General features: G+C 58.1%; 3 protein-coding genes across 9 annotated transcripts; 2 read left to right on the forward strand and 1 right to left on the reverse strand.

Moving 5' to 3' along the window:
- Nucleotides 1–129: 129 nt before the first annotated feature.
- Nucleotides 130–3,817, reverse strand: TCF19 (transcription factor 19). The gene is made up of 4 exons (XM_059702115.1): nucleotides 3,562–3,817; nucleotides 2,615–3,159; nucleotides 1,125–1,680; nucleotides 130–869 (listed from the first exon to the last, which is right to left on the reverse strand). Exons 2-4 carry the CDS (start codon nucleotides 2,850–2,852, stop codon nucleotides 629–631), a joined length of 1,035 nt encoding a protein of 344 aa, XP_059558098.1. The 5' UTR covers nucleotides 2,853–3,159; nucleotides 3,562–3,817; the 3' UTR covers nucleotides 130–628.
- Nucleotides 3,818–3,963: 146 nt separating this feature from the next.
- Nucleotides 3,964–16,361, forward strand: CCHCR1 (coiled-coil alpha-helical rod protein 1). 7 transcript variants are annotated; one of them, XM_059702107.1, is made up of 18 exons: nucleotides 3,964–4,038; nucleotides 4,940–5,006; nucleotides 5,084–5,285; nucleotides 7,430–7,733; nucleotides 10,303–10,466; nucleotides 10,544–10,679; nucleotides 10,787–10,897; nucleotides 11,035–11,214; nucleotides 11,617–11,727; nucleotides 11,831–11,937; nucleotides 13,669–13,781; nucleotides 13,946–13,991; nucleotides 14,138–14,274; nucleotides 14,406–14,594; nucleotides 14,676–14,777; nucleotides 15,475–15,626; nucleotides 15,725–15,896; nucleotides 16,113–16,361. In XM_059702107.1, exons 2-18 carry the CDS (start codon nucleotides 4,991–4,993, stop codon nucleotides 16,277–16,279), a joined length of 2,409 nt encoding a protein of 802 aa, XP_059558090.1. In that variant the 5' UTR covers nucleotides 3,964–4,038; nucleotides 4,940–4,990; the 3' UTR covers nucleotides 16,280–16,361. The 7 variants fall into 7 exon arrangements, with proteins under 7 accessions (XP_059558090.1, XP_059558089.1, XP_059558092.1 ...); XM_059702106.1 differs by having other exon boundaries at nucleotides 3,976–4,057; XM_059702109.1 differs by having other exon boundaries at nucleotides 3,976–4,057; nucleotides 15,764–15,896.
- Nucleotides 16,362–18,175: 1,814 nt separating this feature from the next.
- Nucleotides 18,176–19,797, forward strand: PSORS1C2 (psoriasis susceptibility 1 candidate 2). Its single transcript, XM_059699698.1, has 2 exons — nucleotides 18,176–18,480; nucleotides 19,080–19,797. The coding sequence occupies exons 1-2, from the start codon at nucleotides 18,426–18,428 to the stop codon at nucleotides 19,433–19,435; spliced, it is 411 nt and encodes a 136-aa protein (XP_059555681.1). The 5' UTR covers nucleotides 18,176–18,425; the 3' UTR covers nucleotides 19,436–19,797.
- The last annotated feature ends 281 nt before the right edge of the window (nucleotides 19,798–20,078 follow it).

Raw genomic sequence — 20,078 nt, forward strand, 5'->3', positions numbered from 1 at the left:
TCTACCTTTTCCACTCATCTCCCCTTCCCCTAAGAATTCACGTTTTCCCAACCTTTCCAAGTCCATTCTACCAAGAATTGGAAAGCAAGGTGTACCAGACCCACAGAGGAATAACTACCTAGCAGCAAATTAATATCTTCATTCTTTATTTGGAAACGGAAGCAAATCTCTGAAAAGCCAGGCCACAGGCTACAAACATAGTCAGCGGTAGGATTAGAGTTTCGGGGCTGTGCCCTAGGTTTTCCCAGAATGCCTTAGGTGGTACCATCCAAGTTGAGAACTCACTTCTTTGGGTCTGGGGCTTATATCTTCAGGCACAGGTGGTCTCTGTAGTTGATGATGCTCTGATCAGACACTAGTGTCCGTGACAGTAAGGATCTATGAATTGTAACGGAATTTACGGCTCACTAGCAACTTCCTGAAGGCATTATTTTTGGCAGGAAGCCATCTCTTCTGTCACCTTGGCCGAGAGGGCCTGTTCCAGACCTGGGAGCCATAGCAATGGGCCCCTGCCCTGTAGTCATTCCCTCCTGGGGAGGCAAGAGAAGAGGGATTTCTTAGGACCCACTGGTGTCCCACTATGTCCACCCATGGCCAGCTCTATCCTCAGGCTCCTTGGTGGTGGGCCTTAGGTCTGGACGCCCATGTGACACCCTGGGCACCGGAAGTCAGCCTCCCTGGCAGCCTGGATACTGCAGCCAACACAGGCCACGTGGAACCAGAGGTCACATCCATCACACTGAACCCAGGCCACTGTTTCTTCTTGGGGCAGGCCGCAACAAGGGGCTGCACAGGGCTCCCCGCCCCCAACCACAGGAGGAGTCATGGGAGTGCTCACGGGGTGCTTCGGAGGATGCCCAAGTCGATTTCTGAAGAAAAACAAAAACCTGGGTCATTGAGAACCTGTAGGAGAAGCCTAGAAGTTTCCCTTGGATGAAAATAGTGGGTCCAGATAGACTCACCAGAATAGTGGTGAACCTGGTTGCTAGAGCTAACCCAAGTCTTGCCATTCAACCTGTTGTCTGCCCACTGCCCACCTCATCCCCAGCCGAGGGCCACCTCCCAACCTGAGGATCTAAAAGAATCGAAAGGTAGGGAAACAAGACCGCGATCTAGCCACTTACCCACTGGGTGTCAGTGGAGTCTTCTCTACACAGAGTTTCTTCCTGGGCTCTCTGAGGACTGGGGGGCTCTCAGGAGCCTCTCTCTCATCATCCAATTCTGCCAACACTCGGTGAGCTGATTTCCTTCGATTTCTTGGGGTTGGGGCAGAAGGGGTGGTCCCCTCTTTCCCATGGGGAGTGTGGGGAGGTAGGCTCGGTGGCCCAGCCCCCCTCCTGGAGAAGGTGAGGGGCTGTGGCTGGAGCTTGCTGAGGCTGCCAATGGAGTTGAGGATCAGTGTGGCTTTAGGTGCAGGGGACAGGGTGCTGAGGGGGCGCTGCGGAGCCCCCTGGGGAGGCAGCATGGGCTGGAAACCAACGCCGGTTCCCTCTTCTACCCTAGACCGTGGGATGGTAATGGCAGCGAAATCTTGAGGTTTGACTCGGACTTGCTGAAACATGAAGTAGAACTCCGAGGGGCTGGTTCCTGGGGGCCTTTCAGGGCCAAAGGTCAGAAGGTCACCATCGCTCAGCTCCAGCCTGTGACCCCTGGGGAGTCGGACATTGTTGACCAAAGTCCCTGTTGATGGGGCACCAGACAGACACAGGGAATGACAAAAGCCAATGACCAGTTAGGAGTGGAGAAAATGGCCCTGACTGTCTGGGGAACACGAGAAAGAGGACACCTGACATCAAATCCTCACATGCTAAGTCCCTCGGCAGGTGGCATCAGACCCTAAGCTCTTTATGAGCTGGGAACAGGTGTGTTCCTTCTGCCTCCCACAGAACACGGGAGGGAACATACTATTGAGGTCCAGTGTCAGACATGCTCACCCTCATCCAGCTTCCACTCAGCATAGCTCAGGCTCTGTGTTCCAATCCTGATGCCACCTCTTACCAGCTCGGTGACCCTGGACAAGGCACACCTCTTTGTGCCTCATTTTCCTTGTCTGTAAAATGGGGATGTTAATGTCCACCTACATTCCATGAATTTAAAACAGTGCCTGGCTTAATAGTAAGCACTAAATGAAGGTGCTACCATAGTTACCCCCACATGCTCCTCAAACGGACTTTATAAAGTCCTTCCATTTCACCCAAGAGGAGAACTAAGACCCAGAGACGTGAAGTGAGGCCTGCGGCTGGCTGTGACCACCTCCACGGCAGGGAGTAAGACACATGCCCATATCATGAAAACAGAGTGAGACATATCTTAACTGCCCCAAGACAGGAACAAGTGTCTCAGCAAGTCGGGAAACAGTCATCCGAGCTCAGGCCCCCCCAATGGCCACACAACACCCCCATGGATATTTCTCTGATGCTGCCCAGGCTCTGGAACCACCTCCTAGCCCCTGTTTGAGCTAAATGGAGACCAACAAGAGTCAAGGCGGCATGCTTCTGGTGGAAAGACAGGTCTGGACTGCCTTGTCCACCCACCCATCCAACCCGACAGGGAGGCAGGCAGGGACCCTGTGGAATCCCTTAATCACTCCATCCCCGACCTGCTGACTGCTCACCTTGGCTGCTGTGGTCCTCCAGGCTGACCCTCCAGTCATCACCCTGGCGCTCAGCGTGCAACTCTGCATGGACTCCGGAGATGAAGCCGGGCTCCTGTTGGGGCCGCAGGGCCACATCACACAGGTCGGCCCTGCGGCCCAAACGATAGGTGCAGCCAGTTCCGCTTGGGGGGTGGAAAGTGTAGAGGTCGCCGCCCCTGCCGCCCCCAATGCGCAGCAGCTGGAAGCAGGGCAGCATAGGCAGTGCCACTGCACACCAGCTCTTCCACGTCAGGGATCCATCACCGCTCCCCCTCCTGGGCCATGCACGGGGGTCCAAGGCTCACGTTCTGTCTGGTGCAAGCTTGAGTTGTGCTTTGTGCAATTTCAACTTTGAGCACAGTCCCTGAGCAAATTCAGAATGCAAGGATTCTAGGCACGCGATGCAAAATGGCTGTCAAGCAGCTCCAAAGCGGAAAAATTCGGGGCAGTGCGCAACGAGCACGTCGTATGGCACCTTGGATGAACCGGATCCTCAGGCCGCAAATTTCCCGGGTGCCTTCAATCTGTTCGAGGCAACATACCGTTAGGCAGCTTCCGGGGAACTGCAAACCGGCGCGCTCCTGATTCTGCAATGCTAACCTGTCACCGCGATGACATTGGAGCAAACAGCTTTGTCCTGTCAGACCCGCTTATCCAAATGGAGCAGCCAGCCCTCCTGCTCGCCCGTGCCTCGCTCTCCTGGCCAGCCCCTCACTCATAACTAGCTAGGTTGAAACCAGTGGGAAGTGACTCCACTGTCACCCCCCAAAAGGCAGAGAACGGGTCCCTACGTTCTCCAAGACACTGGTCCTAAACCCCATCTGCCGGCTTCTCCGGGGGGTGGGGTGGGGGAACAGAAACAGCTCCCCGAGACGATGCGAGGCAAACCCAGCCTTCTGCCCACCCCAGCCCGGTGCCGGATCTACCGCGTGGTGCAGTCTCGGAAGGGTCTCTGCAGGCAGTGCCGGCCGGCGCGGCGTCCGGGACCCTCGGGCTCCGGCCCGGCGGGCGCTCCGCAGCTGTTTGACAGCGAGGGCGCGGGCCCGGGGGGCGCGGCCTCCGCGCGCGGGCAGCGCAGACCCCGCCTTCGGAATTCCCGGGTCCGAACTTGGCGCCCGCAAGCCTGCCCCGTGCCGCTCCTGATTGGTCAGCTCCCGGGGTCACCTCCGCTCCATTGGTCAGGGTCGGACGGGTCCCTCAGGTCCCGCTTCCGCGTTTTCTGATTGGTTGACAAGTTTTCCCGGGTTCCCGGAGTTGGGAGGAGCCGCCAGGGCGCGGAGACAGCGGCGCCGGCTTCCGGCCCGGCTTTAGACACTACTGCGCCTGCGTGCACCTAGGACCCCCCCCGCCCACCGGGCCCTTCTGCGCAGGCGCGGTCAGGCCGCCGGCCGGCCGGGAGCCAGGTGCAGGCTCTCGCGCCGAGTGAGGGCCTCGGGAGCGTCGGTTGGGGGAGGGAAAGGCCGAGCGGGGGCTCGCGGGTGGGTTCCGGGGGTGGTCGGGGAAGAGGGGACAGGGGCCGGGGAAGGAACGGACGAGGTGCAGAACAGCCTTAGCGCTCAGGGTCCAGCGGGGCGAAGGCCCGGTGTCCCGGGAGGGGCGGGGCGGAGGGCCCGCGGAGGGCGGGAGGCGGGAGCGGGAGGCGGGAAGCGGGAGCGGGCTGAGGTGAGGGAGCCGGGCCATGCCTTCAGGAGGAAAGAGATGAGAGTGCAGGGCGGGCGGGCGACAGGGCTCCCGGATTGGGGGGAATAGGTGGATTTGGGTGGGAGGGTGGGAGGCCTTGAGCCTCTGCAGGGAGCAGGGGCGGCAGGTTGGCAGCGGACGGGATCGTGGGCAGGAACGGGAGGCTGCAGGGAGCGTTTGGGAGAGATGTCGGGGAGCTGGCCTTTCCGCCCGGGGGTCGGGAGGGACCCGGGGGTCCTGGCGTGGTGTGTGGATGGGCTTCCCCCGGGCCTTGCCGAGCCTTGGCGGGGACTCTGGAGCCTGGGCTCGCAGCCCCTGCACCGCACACCTTCCTCACCCGCGACCAGGAATGGCCGAGTCCGTAGGAACTTGAGGAGGAGGGTAAAGGCGCGCCCGGACCCTGCCAGCCTCTCAGTAGCGCCCTCGCCCTGGCTGTGGCCATGGCTGTGCCAGGGGCAGGCTGGGTCCAGCAGGCTCTGAGGGCGTCTCCTTCCTCTTCCTGGAAGTAGGAAGAGGAGCTCGGCCTGGCTCTGGTCTGAGGACCGAGACTTTGTCGGAGGGGCTTTCCCTCTGGGGGAGGCCTGATCGCTGACTTGCAGTGCCCGTGTTTCTCCTCTTGTCCAGGGGAACGTAGATGGCTGGACACAGGATCTAGAGGCTCCAAATAATGTGGAGATGTTTCGACCTTCAGGTCAGTGGGACCCGGCAGGGGACTGCCGCTGTCTCTCTGCCGGGAAACTGACCGTCTTTGTCCTTGTGATTCCTCAGGTTCCACGGGGCTCATCCCCCCGTCCCACTTCCAAGCGCAGCCCCTTCCAGCCATGCCGAGAATGGCTCCCACCTGGGTCTCAGACATCCCCCTGGCCCATCGAGGCGTCTCAGAGCGGCGGCCAGACTTCCAGAGGCCTCCGGGGATCGTGTGGGAGCAGGACGTTTCTGGCGATGGGCAGGAGCCGGGGTGGAGGGGCAGGTAGGGGGCACTGCCGCGCTCTCAGGCTTGCCTGCCCGTGGCCCTTCACTGAGATAGGTCCTTGCCCTAGTTCAGCCCTGAGTCCCATCATTTGTTCATTTATCCGTAGCAAGTATTGGTGCCTACAGTGCATAAATAGATGCTGAGGGTGGCATAACAAACAAATAGGAGAAATCCTGATATCAAGGATTTCCTTAAAATTCCAAGGGAAGAGATATCGACCAACAGCTGATCATAATCAGGCACGATACCGTGTCCTGTGCTAGTATGGACTCATTCTGGCGGATGGTGCCGTCCGAGCGGGCCATGCCACTTGTCGACGTGCTGTCTGTACAGCTTCTCATCGATGTTCCTGCGTGTCTTTTCCCTGATAAACTGGCAGCCGTTGTGCATTGTGCTTTAGAGTGGGATTGCGGGTGGGTCTCCCTGGGCCCCCCCAGCGGGCAAGGAGATGATGACGACAGGGAGCACCAGAGCTGCTGCCAGGACACGGGCTCTCTGTTCCTAGCTTGGCACCGGCTACGGTCGTGTGGCCGTTCACTTCGTTTCTGTAGGCTGTCGTTCCCTGCTTAAAAAGTCCTGCGGCCCGCGCCTCAGTGAGGAGCTGTGCCAAGAGCCAGTCACAGGTGCTCTCAGCAGCGGCTGCGGACCACTGGTGGCCCGTGAGGTCCGAAAGGTTGGCGACCGCTGCTTTAAGCTGCATGTGCACCAGGAGACTTCGCTAAAGGCTGGGACTGCATAGTTTATTGACGTGCTGTCCTCCCGAACCCCTCACTCAAGAACCCCTCACTCAGCGTACCTGACTCTAGACCAGCGGTTCTCAACCTGTGGGTCGCGACCCCTTTGGGGGTCGAACGACCCTTTCACAGGGGTCGCCTAAGACCATCGGAAAACACATACATAATTACATATTGTTTTTGTGATTAACCACTATGCTTTAATTATGTTCAATTTGTAACAATGAAAATACATCCTGCATATCAGATATTTACATTGATTCATAACAGTAGCAACATTACAGTTATGAAGTAGCAACGAAAATAATTTTATGGTTGGGGGTCACCACAACATGAGGAACTGTGTTAAAGGGTCGCGGCATTAGGAAGGTTGAGAACCACTGCTGTAGACCCTCCCAGCCAGCACCTGGCCATACTGATACTGGGAGCCCTTAAAACAGAATTCAGAAGTCCCTCCCTGCACTTCCAACCTCTTCAGAATGTGTGGCCCAGTGATACGCACAGTTGCTGTTAAGACATCAGCCTGTATATAGCTCTCTCTAGAGCAGCGATTTTCAACCTTTTTCATCTCATGGCACATTACTAAAATTTTGCGACACACCAAAAAATGTTATTTTTTGCCTTTCTGACCAAAAAATAGGTATACTTTTGATTGATTTACAAAAAAATAATAATTACTTACCCTTTCTGCTTCAAAGTAACTTTTTAAAAAATCAGGTGCTGCCCAACTTGCATGGCTCAGTGGCTGAGCGTTGACTTATGAACCAGGAGGTCATGGTTCGATTCCCAGTCAGGGCACATGCCTGGGTTGCAGGCTTTATCCCCAGTGAGGGGCATGCAGGAGGCAGCCAATCAATGATTCTCCCTCACTATTGTTGTTCTATCTCTCCTCCCTCTCTGAAATCAATGAAAGAATATTTTTTAAAAATTAAGTAAATAAAAAGTTAGGTGCCTATACTTGTAATTTATATAAGGATTTCTGATACCAAGAATGAACCAATCAGATGCAACCTTATTCAACGTGACCAATAAGATACAACTCTATATGACCTATGTATTAATGGTCCAAGACCAAGTATTCACATCCCACAGCTATTTTGTTAGCTGGTGTCGTTTTTTTTACTTGACAATCTGAGGGAAAGAGGTCAGTGCCCCTGACTAAATAGGTATTGCGTGTTTTAAAAATTCTGTGGCACACAGTTGATAGTCACTGCTCTAGAGGGCCATGAGCCCAGGGACTAGACCTGATGTGCTTAGTAGGGCCTTGCTGAAGGGTGATGGTGATAGAAATGCAGAGATCCCTAAGGTCCAGGTTCATTCCCACATGTGAGCAGAGGGAGCTCTTCTCCTGGGGCCACCTTCGCAGCCCCAGAGACAGGTCTCACCCGTGCTACCCTGTCTTTCAAGGTCCGTGGAGCTGCAGGGGTCGCAGGCCTTGCGCCAGCAGGCAGAGCTGATCTCTCGGCAGCTGCAGGAGGTGCGACGGCTTGAGGAGGAGGTCCGGGTCCTGCAGGAAAACTCGCTACAGCAAAAGATGAAGCTGGAGACCCAGGCCATGGAGCTGGAGGCTCTGGCACGGGCAGAGAAGGCTGGCCGAGCTGAGGCCGAGGGCCTGCGTGCCGCCCTGGCTGGGGCGGAGGTCGTCCGGAAGAACCTGGAGGAGGGGAGCCAGCGGGAGCTGGAGGAGGTTCAGAGGCTGCACCAGGAGCAGGTGAATGGGGGTGGGAGGGCCTCGCCTTCACAGTGGGGATCTGGCCAGGGGCTTCCCTGCAGAAAGCAGCTACGGGAAAAGACGCCCACGAGCCGTGGAGGGCTGAAAAGTGTGCCCTGGGAAGAGGGGGGCCTTGGTGTTGGGCATTACTCAGATCGCTCTTGTTCCCAGGACTCAGCTGACCACCCACCACCTGAAGCCCTCCTTCCCCTCAGTAGGAAGTAGTTTGTCTTCCTACCTCACTCTGGGTACCGTTAATCTGGGAGCTCCGGCGGGCAGGCCCCGAGGTGAACTGGGAAGGAGACTGTTCAGTTGGTGAGCATTTATCAGTGCTTACTCTTCCGTCCCTGAGACAGGAGCTGGGCCTCTGGTGAACACACCAGCGAGTCCCTGGCCGCCTGGGTGCAGCTGGCGGCCTAAAGGGGGACACACATTCAACACTTGATTTAATCCTAAGTAGTTGCCTGCCACTGGGAGAAGTGCCACGAAGAAGGACAAGGGAGAGCCTTACGCTGGTAGGGGAGTTAGAAAGGTCATTTTAATAAGTCAGCATGTTAAGAAATGAAACCATAATGATACCGGAAGAAAATCTGGGTGAATTCCTGGTAACCTTGAGTGGGGAAGGTCTTTACATATGAATCAAGATGCTGAGCCACTAAAGAAAAGATTGGAATGTTAACTATATAACACTACTGGTAAACTTAGGAATGGCAATAAAAGTAAAATTAAAGGACAACTGGTAGCCCTAGCTGGCTTGGCTCAGTGGGTAGAGCGTCGGCCTGTAGACTGAGGGGTCCTGGGTTCGCTTCCAGTCAAGGGCACATGCCCGGGGTTGCAAGCTCGGCCAGGAGGGTGTGCAGGAGGCAGCCAGTTAATGATTCTCATCATTGATGTTTCTCTTTTCCCCCTCTCCCTTCCTCTCTGAAATCAATAAAAAAATTAAAAAAAAGGACAACTGGTAAATTAGGAACAATATTTACAGCTCATATCACAGAAAGAAGCAAATATCTCTACTATATAATGTGTGTGTAGAAATTGATACAAGGAAAACAGTAACCCAGCCAGAGATAGTGCAAAGAAAAATATAAATGCCTTTAGATTTGCGAAAGATGCATAATGATAAGAGGTGACTTTTAAAAAAAAACATTTTTATTAATTTCAGAGAGGAAGGGAGAGGGAGAGAGAGATAGAAACATCAATGATGAGAGAGAATCATTGATTGGCTGCCTCCTGCATGCCCCCTACTGGGGATCGAGCCCGCAACCCGGGCATGTGCCCTTGACCAGATTCGAACCTGGGACCTTTCAGTCTGCAGGCTGACACTCTATCCACTGAGCCAAACCGGCCAGGGCAAGAGGTGACTTTTGTTCTGAGTAGAAGTTGGCTTGTCAGGCCTGGGCGGTGGAGATGGGAGCTGCTGTGACATGGGGCAGCACGTGGGACAGGAGGCGGCCAGAGGGGTTTGAGGGCAGGAGCTGAGGGGCTCTGGGTGGTCCTGGGACTGTGAGGCCTCAGGCCCATCCAGAACTTTATCTTAAGAACAATGAGCGCCCGGCTTAGTGGCATGGCTCAATGGTTGGGCGTCAACCCATGAACCAGGAAGTCACAGTTCGATCCTGGGTCAGGGCATACGCCTGGATTTTGAGCTCAGCCCCCAGTAGGGGGTGTGCAGGAGGCAGCCTATCGATGTCTCTCTCATCATTGATATTTCTCTCCTCTCTGAAATCAATAAAAAAATATTTTTTCAAAAAAGAACAATGAGCAACCAGTGAAAGGTTTAAAACAGGGAAATGACATGATCATATTTGTGATTTATGTCCAAAAAGTTCACTCTAAATGTGGCGTGGAAATTGGGCGAAGGGAGACCAACTGGAGATGAGGACAGCCGTGTTCCCGCTTCCTTGTCGGTCCCACGACTCCCTCAGTGTCCCCGGCACCACTGAGAGGTGCAGTGAGGAAAGGGCGAGCCGCCTGCCTCCCAGAGCTTCCTTTGTGTGGGCTGTGGGACTGCCAGGTCCTCTCAGATGACAGCAAGTGCTGGAGGCCAGGGCCAGGCAGCAGCACAGGGTGGTGGTGGGTGGGGATTGGAGGGCCCTGGGAGGCCTCCCGAGGAGGGAGCGAGGTGACGTGGATCTGAGAAGAGCCATAGGAATAGGCTCAGAGCAGTGGGCAGGGGCCCAGGCGCCGGGACGTTGCAGCCGAGGGAAGGAGCCGGGTTTTGCTCAGAATGCCAGCCGCAGGAGTTTCCTCAGGGCTGGTCAGGGGATGGTTGCTGTCGTCTAGACCAGAGGTGAGGATGGCCTACCTCAGGCTGGTGGCTGGAGGTGGAGAGAAGTGAAGATATGATTTGGGGGAAGACCAGACAGGAACTGCTGATGAGTTGGAGTGTGATGGGGACCTAAAGGCTCTAGGGTCGGCCCCATTTGCCAGGCCTCTGAGGCCTGTGGGCGCCGTGCTGGGCTGTTGTCTAAGGTCACAGGAAGTGGGAGACAGGGCCAGAGCCAGGGGAGATTTGGAAAGCCCAGGTGTGGGGGTGAGCCAGCCCCTGCTGAGACCCCTCTCTCTGCAGCTGTCGTCCTTGACACGGGCTCACCAGGAGGCTCTTTCCAGTTTGACCAGCAAAGCCGAGGGCTTGGAGAAGTCTCTGACCGGTCTGGAAACCAGCAGGGCCGGGGAGGCCAAGGAGCTGGCCATGGCCCAGAGGGAGGCTGAGCTGCTGCGGGAGCAGCTGAGGTAAGTTGGTGGGTGGCCAAGGGGGGCCCAGCAGGTGGTGCCCCCTGATGGCTGTCCTATTCCCACACTCATCCTAGCAAGACCCAAGAAGACTTGGAGGCTCAGGTGACCTTGGTTGAGAAGCTAAGGAGATATGTGGGGGAACAAGTTCCCCCTGAGATTCACGGCCAGGCATGGGAGTCAGAGCGAATGAAACTTCTAGAGACCATGCAGGTGAGGGTGCAGGGCACATCTGTGCAGGTGGGTGGCCCAGGACCTGGGAGGACCTGCCCCAGGAGGGAAGGGTGCAGACCGGTGCTCTCCGCCCTGCTCCCTGGCAGCACTTGCAGGAGGACCGGGATGGCCTGCACACAACGGCGGAGCTGCTGCAGGTGCGCGTGCAGAGCCTCACGTACATCCTGTCCATGCAGGAAGAGGAGCTGGCCAGGAAGGTAGGACCCTCGCCTCCCTGTGGGCGGGCCCTGCTGAGAGCTCCCCTCCCTGCACACGCACCTCTGCTCTCTGTGGCTCCTGTCACCTGGGCAGCCCAGAGAGAAACCAAGATGCAGCTTCCTCCTCTGCTCCCCAGGAGCCACACGACCGCTTCCCCCGCCCACAGGTGCAACCGTCAGATTCCCTGGAGCCCGAGTTCTCCAGGAAGAGCCAGGCCCTGCTGAAGCACTGGCGGGAGAAGGTGTTTGCCCTCATGGTGCAGCTAAAGGCCCAGGAACTGGAGCACGGAGCGTGCGTGCAGCAGCTGAAGGGACAGGTCACTTGGCGTTCTTCCTCCCCATGGTTATCCCTGTTTCCTTTACATAAGGGGTGGCATTTAGTGAACCAGCGTTACCGAGTGGCTGCCACGAGCTGGGAGCAGCCCTGAACAAAGACAGAGCTTAGGTCCTGGAGCAGACACAACAGGCAAAGCAGACAGTTAGGTAACGTCAAGAAATCCTGCGTGCTGTGAAGAGTGGGGTGACCCACCACACGACAGACCAGGGGGCAGCCTTAGGTGGGATGGTGAGGAACGGCCCTCCTCCTGGCGCAGGGCACAGGCTTTGCGTGGAGACCTGGACTCAGGAGGCCAAGCTTCTTGTCTCCCCGGGTGGAGTTCATTCTGAGACCTTTGTCCTGCCCCTTCGATCCCAGTGCCCGCCTGCCTCTTCTCCCCCAGGTGGCAGAGTTCCAGGCAAGAGTGGCTGCCCAGAGCCAGGAGCAAGCCATCCTGCAGCACTCCCTGGAGGACAAAGCTGCGCAGGTGGAGGTGGAGCGGATGGGCGCCAAGGTCAGAATCGGCCACCGTCAGGGGCTAAGGGAGGCCTGGGAGCCCTGGTCAGTGGGCCAAGGCCCCAGAGAAAGGACCCTTTCCTGTATTGTCTCCTTCACAGTCCCTGCAGATGGAGCTGAGCCGTGCCCAGGAAGCCTGTCGCCGGGGGCAGCAGCAGACAGCCTCGGCTGAGGAGCAGCTGAAGCGTGTGGCCAGAGCTATCAACAGGTGTCTGGGTAGAGGTGGGGGTGCTGTGGGTGGGGTAGGATTTCTGCTTCTCCAGCTTCCGAGACACCTTGGAGTTTAAGAGCCTTAGGCAAGCACAGCTAGAAAGATGGCCACTGGAAGGTGCAGACTGGAGGGACTTAGCTACTGGGGGGTGTGGGCTGGAGGGACTTAGCCTCTGGAGGATGTGGGCTGAGGGACTTAGCTACTGGGGGGTGTGGGCTGGAGGGACTTAGCCTCTGGAGGATGTGGGCTGAGGGACTTAGCTACTGGGGGGTGTGGGCTGGAGGGACTTAGCTGCTGGGGGGTGTGGGCTGGAGGGACTTAGCTACTGGGGGGTGTGGGCTGAGGGACTTAGCTACTGGGGGGTGTGGGCTGGAGGGACTTAGCTACTGGAGGATGTGGGCTGAGGGACTTAGCTACTGGGGGGTGTGGGCTGGAGGGACTTAGCTACTGGAGGATGTGGGCTGAGGGACTTAGCTACTGGGGGGTGTGGGCTGGAGGGACTTAGCTGCTGGGGGGTGTGGGCTGAGGGACTTAGCTACTGGGGGGTGTGGGCTGGAGGGACTTAGCTACTGGGGGGTGTGGGCTGGAGGGACTTAGCCTCTGGAGGATGTGGGCTGAGGGACTTAGCTGCTGGGGTGCAGGGTTCGAGGGACTTTACTGCAGGTGGTGGTCGTGCAGGGCTGGAGAACTTAGCCATGTTAAAGCTCCTGTGTTCATTTTCTGGGCAGCGCCTCTGCATTCACACGAGGGTCACTCTGACTGCCATTGCCTGTGTGACTCGAGGTGAAGAAGCTTCCTCCTGCATTTGGTCCAGTAACAGCTTGAGCTAGCGGAGCACTGGGAGGGTCCCCCTTCACAGCTGTTCTTGGATGGGGCCCGGTGCATGAAATTTGGGCACGGGGGGGGGGGTGGTCTCTGCTGTGCCGAGGGATACAACAGGCAGCCTTTGTGTCTGCCTGTTTTTCTGTTGGCGGAGACTTGACTGCTCCTGAGTTCCAGCCCTGCCCCTGGATGCTGCCATGCCCCCCGGCTCCCTCCCCCCCCCACTGGGCCTGTTTAGGCTTCTGGGCCTTTTGAGCCACTTTGGTTCTGGTGGGGGCACAGCCAGCCAACAAAGGGATGCCCCTGGCCTTCACTGGGAGGGATGACGGTGATCTCTGATGTCGCTTAATGCTTCTTGGGAATGGGTCCCTTAGAAAACCAACGGAGGCCATGGCTCTGTTCCTTAGGAAGAGGCACCTAAGTGCACACCCCCTGAGTGCGGCACACGTGCTGGGGGAGGCCCTGACCTGCAGAGGCACCAGGGGCCTGGGGTGGAAGTCTAAATCCGCTGGAGATGAGCCAGCCTGTGGCACTCGCCTTGGCCCCGCAGAGCCGTGTCTGCTGGCCCCTGGCTGCAGAGGCATCTGGGCCCAGAGGAGGTGTGCCCATGAACCTCGTGGCGGCTTTACTGCTGGCACCAGAGGAGAAGCTGGGGGACCAGGAGCTCATGAGCAGCTGGGCCCTTTGATGTGGCAGTCACTCTGGGCTCAGGCCCCAGGTTTTCCTGTTCTATCAGCCAAGGAGCCCGGGCACAACTTGGCTTCAGCTTTTCTTTTCCCAGCTTCGATTTCCTTCCCTGCTGCCCGCAGGTCCGCCGCTGAACAGGCTGGAGGGAGGTGTTCTACAGCAGGTCAAGTCCTGGGGATGAGGTGGGGCGGAAGGTGAGTGGCCTTGTATCTTGTCCAGCTTTCAGACCTGGATCCAGAACACCATGGCCGAGGTGGAGCAGGCTGCAGCCCGGCTGCCCAGCCTCAGTAGCCGAGTCAGCTATGCCGTCCGCAAGGTCCACACTATTCAGGGTGGGTAGGCAGCTGCCAGACCAGATCTGCCCCGCCCCGCCCCGCCCCACCAGCTCTCTGTTGCCCGTGTCCATCCTCCTACCTTCTCATCAGTCAGAGCCTTTTCCCCTTCCTCCCCACCTCCCTTTCCTCTCCGAACGCTGCTGCTGTCTGCCTTCCTCCAGGTCTAATGGCTCGAAAACTGGTCCTTGCTCAGCTGCGCCAGGAGAGGTGAAGTTTGGGGCACTTGGAAGTGGATTGGAGGATGGTGGTGGGGCTTTCAGGTGTTGGTTGTTGGGACCCAAAACAATAGGAATGAGGAGGGATGGGGTGAAGGAGTCAGGCAGCTGGGTGACCCCTCCCCCACTCTGTCTCAGCCACCCCCCAGCCCCACCAACCAAGGAGGTGAGCCTTGAGTTGGAGCAGCTGCGGGAAGAGCGGAACCGCCTGGATGCAGAGGTGCAGCTCAGTGCCCACATCATCCGGCAGGAGGTGGGCCGGGCCCGGGAGCAAGGTACGCTTGGTCGCCTGGCCGGGGTCCCTGTCTTAAAGCCGGGACAGAGTCGGCACGCCGGGGGCTGGGGGCTGCGGCTGGGGCCGAGGACATGGAGGGGACCAAGGGAGCCTGAGCCCACCCGTTCCCAGGGGAGGCGGAGAGGCAGCAGCTGAGTGAGGTGGCCCAGCAGCTGGAGCAGGAACTGCGGCGGACCCAGGAGTCCCTGGCCAGTGTGGGGCTGCAGCTGGAAGCGGCTCGCCAGGGCCAGCAGGAGAGCATGGAGGAGGCTGCCAGCCTGCGGCAGGAACTGACCCAGCAGCAGGAGGTCTACGGGCAAGGTGTGCAGCAGGGAGATGGGGGTGTTGGGTGGGGTCCACGAGCCACGGCTCCCCGACACCCCATGTGCACCTTCCCCCCAGCTCTGCAAGAGAAAGTGGCGGAAGTGGAATCCCGGCTGCGGGAACAGCTCTTGGAAGCAGAAAGGAGACTGAACGAGGCCCGGAGGGAGCACGCCAAGGCTGGTGAGGCTCGCGGGTGGACGTGGGCGTCCAGGACGTGGACGTGTGTAGACACAGGTTATTTTAGAAGCTTTCTGGGAAGCTTCCTTGGAAGGTGCTGGAGTTACCAGGGAACGGCCAGCTGAGTTCTCAGGGCAAGCACCCAGGTAGCCAGCACCCTCCACAGAGGCGACGCCCCTCCACGCCTCCCCACCGAGGACCCCCAGCTCTTTAGTAGGAAAAATGTCTAACCCCTCGCAAGGGAGGACAGTCCTGTGATGAGCGCCTGCACCGTCCTTCTGCGCCTCGACCCAGCCCTCGCTCACGCCCTCGCTCACCTGCCACACTGGCTCCTCTGTGCACACACCACCAGACACATTTCTGGGGAGTCAGTGAATTACAAGCATCATGGCTGTTGACCGGCATCTCCTACAGAGAGGAAAGTGTCCCATAAGCCTCAACGCCATTGCCACATTGACGAAAATGTACCTTTGTTGGACAAAATCTAATACTCGGTTCATATCCAGATTTCCCCTCAGGGCTCCGGGAAGGTTCGGGTGGGGAGCAGATTGACAGGGTCCTAGAGCGGCAACCCCTCTCCCTGTACAGAAGGGGTGGTCACCAAGCTAGGACCCAACGCTCCTGCCCATCATCCCAGTCTTGTTTTCATGGTGCCTCGTGACCTCTGGGCAGCCCCACACCTGCCCCTGCTTCCCCACAGTGGTCTCCCTGGGCCAGATGCAGCGCAAAGCCACCCGGGAAAAGGAACGGAACCAGGAGCTCCGGCGCCTGCAGGAAGAGGCCCGGAAGGAGGAGGGGCTGCGGCTGACCCAGCGCCTGCAGGAGCTGCAGAGGGACAAGAACCTCCTGCTGGTAGGGGAGGCGGAGGCTGGGCTGGTGGGGAGTAGCGGTGTGGAGAGAAGGGGGGAGGCTCTGCCCTGCTAGGCGGCGTTGAACCCTCTCCTTCCCAGGCCACCTTGCAGCAGGAGGGTCTCCTCTCCCATTACAAGCAGCAGCGACTGTTGGCAGTCCTTCCCCCCCTGGATAAGGGGGGGTCTGCGCGGCCCAGCCCCCGGCCGGCAGGGCCATCGGCACCAGCACCTCCAGCAGCAGCAGTGCTTGGCCCCAGGGCAGCCACTAAAGGTAGTGGTCTAAGTGGGAAGGGACGGATGGTGTGTGGGGTGGGGGAGCACTTCTGGAACCTCTACCCCAGATACTCCAGGGCGTGAGCCTTGTTCTCTGTGACCCTTTATTCACATCTGCCTCCTCCCCCAACCCCCCACCCCAGGGGCAGCCTGCTCCTCTGCACAGGGCCTCATGGCCTTCTCTTGTCTGGCTCCATCCCCTGGTCTTTCCCAGAATCCCTCTCTGTCCTGCTGGATGACCTGAAGAGTCTGAGTGAGGCCATTTCCAAAGAGGAGGCTGTTTCTCAAGGAGACAACCAGAACTCTCCTGCGGCCAGGGGCTCGGAGTGCCTGGGGGCTCAGGGGGGCCCAGCGGGCCAGGAGGATCGTGAAATGGGGTGAGGTTTGGGGGCCTGCCCTCAGGGATACCAGCCACCAAGGTGTCTGGATTTTGTGCCTCAATAAAGATGACTAAATAGCCCTAGCCGGTTTGGCTCAGTGGATAGAGCATCTGCCTGCGGACTGAAGGGTCCCGGGTTCAATTCCAGTCAAGGGCACATGCCCGGGTGGCAGACTCGATCTCTAGTGGGGGGCGTGCAGGAGGCAGCTGATCAATGATCTTCTCTCATCATTGATGTTTCTATCTTTCTTTCCCTCTTTCTTCCTTTCTGAAATGAATAAAAATATATGTTTTTTCAAAAAGATGACTAAATAGAGCCATTGCACAGACGTGTTGTCTCTGGGACTCTGTGCAGCCGCCGCCGGGAAACAGGGTCCCACAGAGAGGGCGCCTTTCTCAGCCCCTTTCCTAGGTTGCTGGGAAGCTTTTTGAGAAGCCCCAGGTTTTCTTTATTCTCTAGTTTCAAACTCTTTACCTTTGGAAGGTGATCAGCACCAGAGTGAGGAGGATAAACCTTCACCCACTTGGCAGGCAGGGCCCTGACTCAGGGCCCCGGGGAGAGGGAAGGGGGAGAGAGGGGAGGGGAAGGCAGGTTCCGGGGAGAGACGATGGACAAGTGCCCGATGAACAGCGAGCGTTTCAAACAAGTGCTGTGAGAGAAAAGCAAGGACGGTGATATGACAGGCACTGATGGGCCGGTCGGGGCGGCCTCTGAGGGGCAGGAAAGGCCTCTGAGGGGGACGTGGCTGGACCTGGGGTGGGCCCGGCTGTGCCGACCTGGAGGAGTCCCCGCAGGGCAGGCTGGAGGGCTCACCCTGAGTCTGCAGAAAGCCCTCGAGTACTTTTATATTTTTTAAAAATATATTTTTATTGATTTCAGAGGAAGGGATGGGAGACTGGGGGTCAAGCCCCCAACCTGGGAATCGAACCATGACTTCCTGGTTCATAGGTTGATGCTCAACCACTGTGCCAGTCGTCTGGGCTTGAGTACTTTTTTTTTCTTAAATATTTTTTACTGATTTTAGAGAGGAAGAGAGATAGAAACATCAATGATGAGAGAGGATCATTGATTGGCCCGCAACCTGGGCATGTGCCCTTGATGGAAATCGAACCCGGGACTCTTAAGTCTGCAGGCCGATGCTCTATCCACTGAGTCAAACCGGCTAGGGCTGGGTTTGAGTACTTTTTAAACAGGGAAGCAGCACACAATGCATCTTATGTTTTTAAGAGCCGAGGTGGCTGCTGAGGGTGTGGGCCAGATGAAGGGAGCAGATTAGAGTGTGGCAATGGCGTGGGCTCGTGGGGCAGCGCGGAGGGACAGTGGTGTCTTGTGCTGCTGGGGGAGGCCCGGCGGGGAACTCGGGGAGGAAGTGAGTTCTGTTTTGGCCGCATTATTTCTCACCTGCAGGCTGAGGAGCCCTTCCTGAGGGAAAGTCCCAGCAGGACTCCTGAGACTTAGACCTAAAGGGTGAGGGGGGGAGGCAGGCAGAGTTGGAGCCAAGGTCAGGAGGGGCTGGAGGGGCAGGAGGAGGTCCAGAGGGCGGACGGGAGGCTGGGATGACTGGGAGGCTGGGATGACTGCGCTGAGAGCCTCTGGCGTGACTGCTGGAACAGCCTGAGCTGGAGAGAAGGAATCAGGAAGTCCTCGCCTTCCTGGCCCGCCCTCGGCTCCTGGAGGGAATTCCTCGAGGCCCCTCGCCCTGGAGCAGGCGTGTGCTCCCAGCAGCTGCTTGGTCCCGAGGGAGTGGACCTTCCAGGGGAGGCCGGAGCCCCAGGGGGAGCTCGGACAGTGGAGGGTGGGGCTGACACCACTGACGCCCTCCCGGCGCATCCCAGGCATTCAGAGGGACCCACCCTCCCGCCCTGCCCTCGGCCCCGTAATCGCCCAGGCTTCCAGTGGCTTCGAGGAAAGCGGCGGAAGTCCCTGTGCTTAGAGATGACAGCGGGAGACAAAAGGAGGGACGCCCGCCTCCGGGTTACACGTCAGCATGGCCTTCCAAGCGTGTTTGACTGGTTCGGCTCTGATGGGACTCCTGTGTCACTGGGCTGGCCCTCCTCAGAGATGGGCCTCCTCCCCTATAAAGCCTGTTGGGGTTCCCAGGCACCCAGGCTCAGCCCACCCCTGACATTGGGGGCCAGGAGACAGCCATGAGGCTCGACTGGAAGCTGCTGGGGATCCTGCTGCTTTGCCTGTACCCGGGAGGTGCGCTGGGAATAGAGGCGGGTGCGTTTGGGGTGAGGGGGATGGCCAAGATGGGAAGAAGGCGGCCACTAAGAAGGAGGGGTGACCTGGATGCATAGGGATGAGGAGGTTCTGGGAATTGGCTTGAGGGGCAGAGTTACAGGGACGGGAGAGGTGCGTGTAGCTCAGGGCGCATGTCTTGCTGGTTGGGAGGAAGCTCCATGTGGCCATTTAGGTCAGAATTCAGGTGTGCGGAGCTGAGGTCTATGTGAAGGAGGGTGGAGGTCACAGGTGCCACTTGGGGCCAACGTGTAGACCATTTGGGGGCTGCAGACCAGCACAGGGGCCGTGCCGGTGCGATGACCCAATCAGGGCTGGATGGAGCTTTTTGGGGGTGAGGGGGTCCTCTCAGTTTAAAGTTAATGGCTTGGGACAGGGTTTTCATGTCATTTTAAGATCACTTCGGTATTTTGTAAATGTGTGGGGAGTTATTTCTGAGGTCTGTGGGGTCCGCTCAGGCTGTGTTCCATCCCAGGCAGGCTGTGTCCCCCGGGCCTGCAGCTGGCTGGGTCTGGCTCTGGCCGGCATCACTTCTTACCTTTCTCCTTCCTCCTCTATAGGCATCTCAGGCAGTGGAGACCACCCCCCTCCCCCACCGGGAGAGGCTGGACAGGAGGAGGGCTCCCCAACATTTCCTCAGGGTGCCCCCATCCCCGGTGACCCCTGGCCAGGGGCACCCCCTCTCTTTGAGGACCCTCCACCTCCAGGCCCCAGTCGTCCCTTGAGAGACCCGCCAGAATCTGGAGTCTGGCCGCCTAAGCCTCCTAGAACTGATCCCCCTAAACCTCCCCGGCCTGACGACCCCTGGCCAGCAGGACCCCAGCCTCCAGAAAACCCCTGGCCTCCTGCCCCTGAGACGGACCACTGGCCTCAGGAGGAGCCAGACCATGACCTGCCCCGGGAAGAGTACAGATAGACCTCCCAGAGGCCGCCCGAGCCCATCTCTACTGCTTCCCCTGAATTAGCCAACCCTTCCTCCCTCACTCCCTCAATCGCATTCTCAGTCATGAAGGTGCGCTCTCAGCATTTCCTATCCCCTCCTGAGAGCCATATTTAGCGCCCACATCCCCCCTCTTTCTCTAACAGCATAAGCATATATCCCTACCTCAGTCCAGTCCTCTCGTCTACTTGCGCCCGCCCCCCCACTCCCAACGCCCCTTTCCTGGGTCCCCTCACCGCTCTGTGCTCTCTGCTGCCACCTGGTGGCCTACACTAGGAACTGTCAGGAGGCAATGATGGTGCTTCTGTGAAATGGAAATAAAAAGCATGTTTTCTTAACTTTGAATTGAGGTTGATTCTTTGCCAATGATGAGGTCCATCCTCACAGCTACACCCCACAGACATTGGAAGTAACCTCAGCTCTTGGCTTTCCATGTGCTCCAGGACGTGGGACTCAGTCACAGGCGGCTGGAAGTGTAATGGACAAAAGGGTCCAGACCCATACCGCATCCGGGGACCCTGGTTTGGGAGAACGGAAGCCAAGCTAAGCCTCTCTTCACTAGCTCATGGTTTTTGCAGACCCCTGCCGAGACACGGACGTTCCCAGGGCCATGTGCAGG

Source organism: Myotis daubentonii, chromosome 6, assembly GCF_963259705.1.
Source record: "Myotis daubentonii chromosome 6, mMyoDau2.1, whole genome shotgun sequence".
NCBI classification, from domain to species: Eukaryota; Metazoa; Chordata; class Mammalia; order Chiroptera; family Vespertilionidae; genus Myotis; species Myotis daubentonii.

Coding starts and splice junctions, on each gene's coding strand:
- TCF19 (XM_059702115.1), bottom strand. CDS start 2,852: ATGCTGCCCTGCTTCCAGCTGCTGCGCATTGGGGGCGGCAGGGGCGGC. Junction 1,681..2,614: donor GGAGGACCACAGCAGCCAAG/GTGAGCAGTCAG, acceptor CCCCATCAACAG/GGACTTTGGTCAACAATGTC. Junction 870..1,124: donor ACTCCACTGACACCCAGTGG/GTAAGTGGCTAG, acceptor GTTTTTCTTCAG/AAATCGACTTGGGCATCCTC.
- CCHCR1 (XM_059702107.1), top strand. Junction 11,728..11,830: donor TGGAGCGGATGGGCGCCAAG/GTCAGAATCGGC, acceptor TCTCCTTCACAG/TCCCTGCAGATGGAGCTGAG. Junction 13,782..13,945: donor CAAGGTCCACACTATTCAGG/GTGGGTAGGCAG, acceptor GCCTTCCTCCAG/GTCTAATGGCTCGAAAACTG.
- PSORS1C2 (XM_059699698.1), top strand. CDS start 18,426: ATGAGGCTCGACTGGAAGCTGCTGGGGATCCTGCTGCTTTGCCTGTAC. Junction 18,481..19,079: donor GCTTTGCCTGTACCCGGGAG/GTGCGCTGGGAA, acceptor CCTCCTCTATAG/GCATCTCAGGCAGTGGAGAC.